Source organism: Poeciliopsis prolifica, unplaced genomic scaffold, assembly GCF_027474105.1.
Source record: "Poeciliopsis prolifica strain line A6 unplaced genomic scaffold, Auburn_PproV2 SCAFFOLD083, whole genome shotgun sequence".
NCBI lineage: Eukaryota > Metazoa > Chordata > Actinopteri > Cyprinodontiformes > Poeciliidae > Poeciliopsis > Poeciliopsis prolifica.
Window position 1 is genome coordinate 393,737 of NW_026562458.1, and position 11,832 is coordinate 405,568.

Sequence of the window (11,832 nt, forward strand, 5' to 3'; positions counted from 1 at the left end):
TGGATGATCCATCTGCTCTAAAAATGAAAAATAATCTCAAGCAGGAGAAAAAAATGTAGAAAAGCCTGAATATAAATGTAAGTAAATAAATGTGATGGGTTTTTGCTGAAGTGATGTGACGCAGTTTTTGCGCTGCTGCCTGATTTTGCGGCGCTTCGCGCTGCGTTCAGGTGCTGTGGGTTAATTCGGTGTCTGGAGACGTTTGGCTGCCTGTCCTCTCTCTCCTGAAGCTCCGCCTCGGACGTTGCTGCCGCTGCCGCTTGTTTATCTGATTACAGCCTTACAGGAGCAGCTTCTCCTTAAAGCGACAGCAGTTTAATTAATCAGCCTGAACCAGCAGCATCAGGAGGAGGAAGAGGAGGAGGAGGAGCAGGAGGAGGAAGGAGACCGACGCGGAGGATGCAGATGCAGAGCAGCATCCATCTTCTCGCTGCCTCTCTGCTCTCGGCGCCTTGCAGGAGGACGATGAGTCGGATCTGAGCCGCCATGGATGCCGGGAAACCGTCCAGCTTCTGCTCTGCTTTGCAGCCTGCAGGAGGAGCGGGCCGTGAACGCGTCACGCATTCAGACAGGCGGTGAAGCTGCGGGTCTCCAGCGCGGCCTGTGAGGTAACACCACCCTGAGCCTCCTCCCTCCGCCCCACATGGACCTCTGACAGCCGCCTTTCGCTCCGCCGCAGACGCGGTGCGCAGATGCGGCGCGCCGATGCGACGCGCCTGGTTGTCCGCGCTGCGCGCCGCGCTACGGCCGCTCGCTGAGGCTGCGGCCCGGGACGGCGGCTGCCCGCGGCGCGGCAGGATGGTGCGCGTCGCCAGCGCGCTGGGGCTCATCATCTTCAGCGTGGCGCTGCTCATCCTGTCGCTCATCAGCTACGTGTCCATCAAGAAGGACTTCCTGCCCGGATCCCCGCGGTTCGGGGCCAACGGAGGCCCCAGGATGTACATGTTCCACACGGGGTTCCGGTGAGTCCAGAGGAGGTTCTGATGAGGTTCTGATGAGGCCTGCTCTGTTTCCATTGGCTCTGAAAAGCCAAACCTGACTCATCATGTCACAGATCCTCAGTCTCTGCAGAATCTTAATCCATCCCTCACTTCCTGCCAGTTGGACCCAAAAAGTCTCAAATAGAAACTGATTTTCCTGACAGGCAGGAAGTGAAATATTTACTATATCTAGTTTAATATTTACTGAGAGAGAAATATTTAGCTTTAAACACATTTAGCTAACAAGCTGCAATGGCTTCAATGTAAATATTTACAAACCAAGTTCAAAATTTAGCACTAAAGCTAATTTAGCTAAAACAAAAACAGTTAGCAAGCTAGCTAACTCATTAGCAGGCTAAATATGTAGCTTTAATTATGATATAGTTAGCAAGTTTAACATTTAGTTTCAAACAAATATGTAGTTGGAGCTAATATTAGCTTGTTAACTAAATATAAAGTTAACAAGCTAACCTCCTGTTAAAGTTAAATATGTTGCTCTCTTACTAAATAAAGTTTTAGTTTGAAAACAAAGTATTCTGTTAAAGCTAATAATCACCGTTTAGAGAAGTAAAACTGAACACTGAGGACTTTAAAGTTATTGCGCAAAGGGAGCCAACAGGGCATTAGCATTAGCTTCTGCTACATATCGCCTTGGTATAGCGCTTTAGCATTAGCTTCTGCTAATGTTATGTTTTTTAGATGTTGGTGACAGTTTCCGCCAGAACAGTGTAAGCTCATCCATCTTTCATAGAGTTTATCTAAAATATTGAAAATAAAATTGGAAGCAGACAGGAAGAGGTGAGGGAAGCTGTGAAGCTGTCAGGCTGTAAAGCTTCTGCTCTGAACTGTGCATCAGTGTTTCGGTGTTATTGACTTTCCTCTGCAGCTCCTAACAGCTTTTAACGATTCCTCTGGGGAGAATATGAACGTTGCTGTATTTCACAATGTTAACTCATCCAATTAAACTCGTTACGGTCCGAGTCGGTTCGTCTGAAACCAACTGTCTAGGGTCAGAGTGCGAGACGGGTGGGGCATTAGCATAGCACAGGTTCTGGTTGGATGCACTAACAACATGCTAGAGTTAGCATGTCAAGTGTCAAATGTTGCTACTGAGGAACTTTATGTTTAAGTTACTAGAATGAGACATAGGGCACCATACGCTAATATGCTAATAGATAAGCTATTTTTCGACTAATGCGTTTTGACATTTTTGCTAACTTTTTAATACATTTATCCTTAGCATTAGTTTCTCTAAACACGACTTTAGCAATTTAGCATTGAGTTTCCCTAAATATGTTGGAAATGCACTTTAGCATTAGCTTATGCTAAATATGTCGGCATTTCACTTTAGCAATGTTATTTTTCTTGATAGATTTATAAAATCATTGATGACGTAAAACTTCCTTGGACTGAATACTTTTATGCACTTTATGTTAATATCTAACGGATTTTCTCATCACTAGTTGTGTTTGACCTTTGACCTTTTTTGCTAAGTCTCTTTTCTGTCACTCAGATTAGCAACTCTATATTTAAATGACAGCACTGTGCAAAATATCTGACTTTCTGTAGATTTTCCTTCCAAGCAGCCTGATTATTTTCATCATTATGATTTCATTTTTGCGTCAGCTGCATGTTCAGCTCCAATGTGATTTTAGAGCCTCTGGTGTCGGTTTAAAGCTGAGAAGTCAGATGTTTTTGTATTGTTGTTGTTTTTTTACCTCTTTGCTGCAGCGAGAGGCCGCCTCGTAAACCTGACCTGAGGTGAATACAGAGCGATGTTTTCTACCCGTCTAACTACAACCAGCAGCTTTTGCTTCAGCTCCGTTTGGCTGGAAAACAAAACAAAACAAATAAATCTGCAGCCGACTGCAACAACTTTGTTTCACAGATGAGACAAAGCAAAGTTGAGCCAAAGACGCTGACTTTGCCTTGGCAACTTTTAGTGTTGATTTTGGAACAGCATCAATGGAAAGAGATTAAAAATATTGTTTTCATGACAAAAAGTTGGTTAGTAAAAGAAAAGGCAAAAAAGACACTTTTATAAACCTTTGACATTAAATACAAAAACAACAAATTGAGCTATAAATGAGTATTTTTAGTATCTTAAGCTGTTTCTGATTCAGCACTGCTTCCTTCTGCCTGAAATAATCTGTTTGCCGACATGAATGACCCGGTTACTGAACATCCTTTTAACTTCTTGTTGCTCTAATTTGACATGTGATTATTTTCATATTGTAATCAAGGATCCAGATTTGTTTTTTTGGAGTTATTAAACAGGGGTTTAGTTTCTTAAGTTAGCTTTAGCATAGCTATTGTAGCAGTTTTGAACTAGTTTTTTAACCTTTCCCAGTGCTTATGAAGATGCTAACATGCTAATGCTAACTGACTGCGCTTAAGAAAAAGGCGGGAAAACACAAACATAGTTTTTTACATGTCAGCATTATAGTTTGTTGTTCAATTTTACACTTTATTATGCAGATTTTTGCAGATGTTTTGTTTTGTATAACTAAAGTTGTTTTTTCAAAGAAACTCAGAAGAAAGTTGGTGAAAAAGGCGGAAAAATGGTAAAGCTAGCTAACGTAGCAGTTCCAGGTTTTTATTGTCATCAAAGTAAAAATAAAAACCATTTTTTTATATTTTAAACATTTATATTTCAATAAAAAATTGTATTGATGAAAAATCAGCTACATTATAAATCTATAAAAAATAAATATTACACCAGTTACTAATTGAGTATATTTCCTCATGTAGAGAAATGATAGAAGGAGAATTTATGTTTACTTTCTTTTACTACAAAAACTGTTCATCTTAACAAGAGAATTTTAAATATTTGGAAAAACATTTAAAGTAAAAAAAGAAATGATTAAATCAGTAAAAGCTGAAAAATATAATATTTTATCCAATGTTTGGATCCTCTGCTAACAACTTGTTAAGATGGGCAACGTTGCTGCAACTTTTTGGCTTTCTTACTAACTTCTAAGCTCAACTTTGAAGTTATTTGCGCTTTGAATAAATAAGAATCTTCCAGATACAGAAAAGAGACTGAGAGTCTGCATTTACACTGAGCCGACAGCGTAAATGAAAATGATTTGAATGCATCTGGTTTTCTGAACCATTTTGTTGCTGCGGTTTTTAGAAGCAATTCAGCTCCAATATTCTGATAACCAACAAATAAATAAAATTTTTACGTCTCATTCTGTCAAAATTCAACTTTTTATTCTAGTTTAATCCAGATGTCAATGTGTTTCTGGCCCTTTAAGAGATATAAGCAGGTAATCAGACAGGTTTTACTGAGCTGCACTGCAAAAACACAAAATCTCACCAAATATTTTTATCTAGTTTCTAATGCAAATAAGAAAAAAATCAATTAAAAGTAACATTTTAGCAGAGGATAAAGTTACTCTTAAGTTGATTTTATGTTATTTCATGTGTGCTAAAAATATTTGCTTAAAAACTAGACACAAATAGTTGTTAAGATTTTGTGTTTTTACAGTGTAAAGATTAACTGGAGCAGAAAAAAATGTTTTATAATCTGTGTTTGAAATTAGTTTCCCTGCTGTTTATTTGGCTGTTTATTTAATCAAACTTGTTTTTTGTTGCCTTGACAGCTAAATATATAATTATATAAAAAAAATAAAATAAAATATTGAGTTATTTGTTGAAGAAACATTTAAAAAATAGTTTAGACATTTTTTTTACATTAAGACTCCATATTGGTTTAAATGATGGACCTGTCTGATTATTGCTTAAATTAATCTCAACTTGAAGCAGTTATTTTTATAAGACATTTAAAAACTGATTTGTTTTACATTTCCGATGCGTCTGCATGCAGACGAGCTGAACTGCTTCTGAAAACCCGTTGAACTGGAAACGCTGCTGCAGGAAAACCCAGTTAATCAACTGGTTTGCTCTGCAGCTCCCAGCTGGCCATGAAGTACCTGGATCCAGATTTCCTTCCTCTGTCCAGCGCTCTGACCGAGGATCTGCAGAACGCCTCTAAATGGAGGTACAACAGCACAGCTTTCTCACAGCTGAGGTATGGCAACAGCCTGACAGGCTTTTAGTGCAAACGGCTTCAGGATGTGGAGCAAACAGCAGCTGAAGCAGAAAATTACCCAAAGTTACTGAAAACTGGACGTTTTACAAAAAGACGTGGAAATATTTTATTAAACATGTTTATTTAAAGTTGCAGTTTGTAAGTTTTATAAAAAAAGTTTTTTTAAATTATTGAGACATCTGTGAAAAAAATGTAGCTCCTCTGTCTTTTCTCAGTGTTAACCAAGAACAACTAATCAGAGCCAGGAGGCGGGGCCTAGCGCTCTCAATCATTCCTTGTCAGTAGCTTTAAAGCTAATTAGCATGGCCACTGATAATGGCAGATAAACAGTTCTGCACCGTTAAGTTGTTAGCACAATTAACAGCACATTTATGAGGATGATTGACAGCGCTAAGGACCGCCTCTTGGCTCTGATTGGCTTTGGCTCTTTAAGAAATATAAGCAGGTAACCTGACAGGTAAACTCTAAGTGGAGGAGGAAAATATGTTGTGTTTGAACCAGGGAGATATTTTAGTACTAACTAGAAACAACCAATCAGAGCCAGGAGGCGGGGCTTAGCGCTGTCAATCACGTCCCATTAGTACAGCATGTTGTGAATTCTAAAGCTAATGAGCAGTGCAACAAATGACAGCAGATAAATGATTTTTCTGTAATGTTGAGTTATTTTTTCATCACCACATTTAACAGCGCGTTTACAGGGTTGGTTAACAGCGCAAAGACCCGCCTCCTGTCTCTGATTGGTTGGTTTTGGTCATTTGTTTAGACGTAGCTCAGGGAGGAGATTCATGTTTCCAGATTATCTAACTTTTATTGTACTTTCACAACATGATGACACCTTATATAAAACAGCATTTAGAAGAGAGTTTTGTTGATTTATTTAAAATAATCAGACTTTTCCACTAAGACTTCTCTGAACCGTCTTGCAGGACGGAGATTTCTCAACACATCGACGTCCCCCGTAACTTCACCTTGACCCGGGACTCCGTCAAAGTCGGCCAGCTGATGCACTTTGACTATTCCAGCCACAAGTATGTCTACTCCATCGGCGAGAACTTCCGGTCGCTCCTGCCGGAGGTTTCGCCCGTCCTCAACAAGCGCTACAACGTCTGCGCCGTCATCGGGAACAGCGGCATCCTGACCGGCTCGCGCTGCGGGGCCCAGATCGAAAAATACGACTTTGTCCTCCGATGCAACTTCGCGCCAACGGAGATTTTTAAGAAGGACGTTGGGCGTCGGACCAACATGACGACCTTTAACCCCAGCATCCTGGAGAAATACTACAATAATCTGCTGACTGTGCAGGACAGGAACAACTTTTTCCTGAGCCTGAAGAAGCTGGACAGAGCCATCCTGTGGATCCCGGCGTTCTTCTTCCACACGTCGGCCACGGTCACCAGGACGCTGGTGGACTTCTTCGTGGAACATCGCGGCCAGTTGAAGGTCCAGTTGGCCTGGCCTGGAAACATCATGCAGTACATCAACAAGTAAGACTCATTTCATCAGGGAAAACTCAGCTTTTAGATGCAGGTGAGCAAAGTTTAGTTCATCTGCTGATGGAGCGTCTAATGCATCAATTTCGATCAGTTTTAGCTCTGGACTTTGTCTAGGCCTCCATTTCATCCATAGCTGTTTGTTGCTGATATTCACATGATATATTGAGCAGCTTAGGGGTGTAAATACTTTTGCCAGGTGCATGAAGCCTCCAGATTGTGAAATAAGACCACCGTTTCGGTGTCCAGATCCTGTTTTTTAGTGGTTTCCAGAAGCTAACATGCTGCAGCTTCGCTTTATGTTTACAGCAAAGAGGAGCTTTAGCCTGCAAAGCCGGATTATGAGGAAGCGGCTATTTAACGAAGGGAATGAAAGGCGGCTGTAACTGTGGAGGGGGATTTAAGTCCGGCGCTTAATGGTGTCTCAGATAAGTAGGCAGCTTGTAACAGTAACCTAATCTTCAGCAATCCCATTAAATCCACCTGCAGTGGGAGAATTAGCACTTCCAGCAGCTCCACAACTCCTGGACGCTTTTGTCCGGGACGCTGTGGAGAGTCTCCCCCTCTGAGAGGCAGAACCAGGACAAAGAGAGTTTTTTACTCTTCCTCACCTTGTTAGTCAGTGGCGGTTCTTACAGGATGAGTCTGGATCAGCCCCGCCTTCTGCCTGCCACCAACCAAGCAAAATTAAGGAAATCCATCATTTCCAAATAGATCTTTGCTGTTCTTTTCTCTGCAGATACTGGAAAACCAAGCAGTTGTCTCCGAAGCGCCTGAGCACGGGGATCCTGATGTACACGCTGGCGTCCTCCATGTGCGACCAGATCCACCTGTACGGGTTCTGGCCCTTCGGCTGGGACCCCAACACGGGGAAGGAGCTGCCGTACCATTACTACGACAAGAAGGGCACCAAGTTCACCACCAAGTGGCAGGAGTCCCACCAGCTGCCGGCCGAGTTCAAGCTGCTCTACAAGATGCACAGCGAAGGTCTGCTGAAGCTCAGCCTGTCGCACTGCGCTTAGCGGCTGGATTCATCCTGCTAACCAGCACAGCTAACGGCCAAACGACGGCCAAACTACAGCGAGGACCGGACCTGGAGTCATTCAGAGCAAAAGCAAAATCAGGGCCGTAAGACGTAAAGGATGTGGGGGAAGCCGACCAAAAACAATAAAATTAGCGTCAGGCCTTTGTGCTGCATTTGTGCTGCTAGCATTTTAAAAGCATTAAAAAGTTTACAGAGGCTAACTGGAATCCTGGTACAAATTCAGTCAAAATTATTGTCAAACTTTTGTGATGCAGGAATATTTTCTTTGCTCTGCTTTTGCTTGAAAGACATTAATAAAAGTTCAAAGTTCAGAAGGTCAACCAGCTTAAATCCAACAAAACTGGTGTTAACATTGTACTTTGTACTTTGTGCTTCATTTTTTTGTGCTGCTTTTGCTTAGAAAAATAGCAATGAAAATCTTTGCTGCACAAACATTTGACACCAATTTTGTTGGTTAATGTGGCTGGACTGGTTGACCTTCTGACCTTTAAACTTTCTGATATATCTTTAAAGCCATAGCAACACAAATTAAATTTGCTGCAGCACAAATGCAGCAGGGTTGATTGACACCAATTTTGTTTTGATTTTGTGAACATTTGGAGCTGGTTGACCTTTGATGACCTCTGGAGACATTTATTAACTTCTTTGACATGACAGCAGCACAAAAGAAAATTTTTGCTGCACAAACGTAGCACAAACTGACACCAATTTTGTTAGATTCGAAGAAGATGGGCTGCCAGCTTCTCTCAGGTGAGAAAATGGCTGCAGCTCTTGGGAAGAATCTGATCTCCAAACAGCAACAATCCAATTCACTGAAGTTTTTGCTTTCTAATGTTTAAATGAAAGATTGATCAAGTTTTATTTTTTCTGCACTTCTGTTAGTTTTATTTGCTATATATAAAATCTGAAAGTGCATTTCCAACTTTTGATCGTCTCAATATTATTCTTAGGTGTGCAGAAAACATGTGTGGACTTAGTTAGCATCCAAAATGAGAGCTTTGGAAAAAATCAAGACGTCATTAAAACGTCAGGGCTCTGATGACGACATCAGATGCCGAAAGCGTCGCAACAAATGCAAAACCAGTTAATAGACTGGAAACAGACGAGGAGTTAAAATGGGAAACAAAGCAACTCAACACCAGAAGCATTGTTGTGAAGATAAAACTGAAAACAAAACTCCACAAAATGCTAGCTAATAACAGCTAACTGTCATTTTTATTTAGCTAACTGCCATTTTTATTTAGCGTGACAATAATCTGCTTTCTGATTCTTTAAAAACTTTTACTCAGGCCAAGTTCCACAAAAACACATTTCTATTGTCAAACATTTTCTGATGGTTTGTTAGCAGCTTTAGATTGCTAAAATTCTGAGAGTTGCTATTTTATGCTAGCTGTGCTAAGTGGCCTTTTTTTAAACACGTCATAATTTAAGCCCATTACCTTCAATAATCCAAAAATTACATTCAAAGATTTACTAATAGCTGCCGTAAATAATGTCTAATGTCCAGAAGCTAGTGCCAAAAGCTAATAGCAGTTAGCTGCCATTTTGGTTGTTAGGGAGACACTCATCTGTTTTCCAACTCTGTAGCCAGTTTCATGCTGGCTGGACATTTGGTTTTAGTTTTCTGAAAAACTAATATTTAAATTTAGATTATTTAATCATTTTCTCCTGGTTAGCTAGCAGGCCTACGACGCTAATGTTGGTTGGCTAGAATAAAAAGTAACAAGCTACCATTGCTAACAATTAGTTTTTTACTTTTATGATACTGTTATAAACAAGTATTAAATCCCAATAAATAATAATAAAAAACATATTTGTTATGGTTTCTTTGAGAATGCTAATGTTTGTTAGCTAGTGCCATTGCTAGCTGCTTTTGTTCTGTTCACTAAATCAGAGTTTTTGCTTAGATCTAGTGATTACATTAAACAAATATTTATGTTTTAAAATTAGGTGATAGTCAAATGTTAGCTTAAAAAACAGCTGCAAACCATTAGCTTCCAGAAGCCCATTAATTTACCTGATTTTGATCTTTATCATTAAACTCCTTGACAAATTGACAGAACTTTTTTGATGCATGTTTAAAACTTTGGAGTAATCTTTTTTTTTTTTTTTTTTTATCTTACGTGACTGAAATATAAATTGGCTGCTGTTATGTTGTGCACCTGTAAATCTGCTGAATCCAAGGCTAACAAGTGTTGCTGTTAGATTATAAATCTACAAGGAGACAGCAACAACGGGCGAGCGACTGCACAAATGTTGAATGTGCTGCGCCTCCATCCGTCAGCCTGACCTCCACCCCGGCTTTCCGCTCCGTTGCATACAGAACACTCTACCTCCTGCGCTGGTGCTGGATGTTCACACTGGACAGGCCGTATCGCGTCTAAAACGCAACAATAAAGCAGGAATCTACCAATAATGATGCTAACTGGAACAGAACGATGGAGAAAATAACTTTATGCCAAGCATTAATTTCACAATGGGAGTCGGTGGAAAATGAAAGCACTTCAAGAATTAAAGCCACAATTTGTCACTGTCTATGACTCAGTGATGGGAAACACATAATTCTCCTTACATTTTGTCATGTTATCATCTATGAGCTAAATCAGGCTAATTAAAATGGTTTGGGTCATTTTTGATCCATTTATTTACAGGATAAATTGGAAAGTTGGTGGAAATGTTGTGGATGTGCATTCTCAGGTTTTTCTGACTGTATTTAAGCAGAATGTTTTTTTTTCCTGTTGTTGCTTCTCAGCAGTGGCGACCTTTAGAGTGGGGCTAAGAGGGACCATGGCCCCCTCCTAAAAAATATTGGTTGCTAAAAAATTGTTAAAAAATACATTTTCATCAAGCAAAACCCAATAAATAAATGCATATGATTTTAAACAAAATTAAGTTTATTAAAAGAAAGACATTTTATATATTTAGCCACCTGTACTTACATTTTCTTGGAGCCCCACTGCTTCTTTTACTAACATTTTCAGTCAGTTACTGTTATCAAAGACTGATTCTGATTTAAAACCTTGTTGTTTGTTATTGTTTTAATTTTTATCAGCCCTTTAAACGCGGGATGAACCTTAGGGTCATTAAATGTGAATGAATGCAACATGCTAATTTTCCTTGCAGGTGAGGATGCCGTGTTTTCTGCGTGTTTTTATATGTGCTGCCATGTTTGAGTGAAGTCACCCAAACTGGGTCTATTTTTGTAAGCTTAGCTGCATTTTCTGCTTTTTGCCTTCATTTATTTTTCTGCTTTTGTTTGTAAACAAAAATACAAACATGACTAGAAATGTGTCTTTGACAAAAAAGATTGTTTCAATCTTGCTGAAAAAGGGAAATATAATTTTGCAACATGATTTAATATTCATAAAGTTAGTTAAAGTGGGTGATGTGGTTATATTTTCAAACATATTTGTGTTTCAGTAGAATGTATTTTTTTGCATTTTGGATGAAACAGCAGCTGCATCAAATCATTATGTCATTCAGATTAACTATACAGTAGAGGTACAAGACATCACACAAACACTGTAGTTTAAAAATGTTTCAATTCATCAAATACTTGAAATAAACTATATCTACTCTGTATTAATCATTTAATCACTCAATAAACTCAAACATAAGTTTGTTCAGCTTCTGTGTTTCTATAATTTCTCTTTTCTTAGATTTTTATGTCGGTAAAACGACTTTAAAAGTTGGCGAAGGTTATTCTGGAGATCTCTTGGAGAAGAGATTCAGAGAATGTGACTCTGGTGGCCGAAGTGGCAGGAAGGTGAAACTCTGAGGACCTGGAGGGAGTTTTACACCCTGAAAGTCGCAGAGGAAGAAAAACCAGCTGAAGCACAGAGAGGACAAGAAATAGAGACAGAAAGAAATAAAGACAGCAACAAAAAACAGAATAAAAGATGATTTTTTTTGTCCTCCAGCCCAGTTGGACTCGGCGTCCTGCGTCTGTCCGACCGGAGGACGGATCAGAGGACGCAGGACGTCATCCTGGACGTTGTCTCTTTATCAGCCGCAGCAACGATTCCTCCACGTTTCTCAACCTTTAGTCTTCCAGATGGGACGGCGTCCATGTGGCGCCAAATCAGGACATTCCTGGGTCCAAAGTCCCTTCAGGGGACCCCAAACCGCAGCTTTGACCTCACCTGTCATCAGTTCAATGCAGACCTTCGTCATCCGCTCCTCTTCATCACCGTCTGATCAGCCGCTTTTTAAAAATCTCAACTGTTCAATAAAACTTTCTATGTATTTAATCCGAGATTT

The 11,832-nt window shown here is 39.9% G+C and overlaps 1 protein-coding gene across 1 annotated transcript; it reads left to right on the forward strand.

The window, feature by feature from the left end:
• Positions 1-331: 331 nt before the first annotated feature.
• Positions 332-7,955, forward strand: st8sia3 (ST8 alpha-N-acetyl-neuraminide alpha-2,8-sialyltransferase 3). The gene is made up of 4 exons (XM_055022284.1): positions 332-962; positions 4,897-5,016; positions 5,964-6,521; positions 7,267-7,955. Exons 1-4 carry the CDS (start codon positions 706-708, stop codon positions 7,547-7,549), a joined length of 1,218 nt encoding a protein of 405 aa, XP_054878259.1. The 5' UTR covers positions 332-705; the 3' UTR covers positions 7,550-7,955.
• The last annotated feature ends 3,877 nt before the right edge of the window (positions 7,956-11,832 follow it).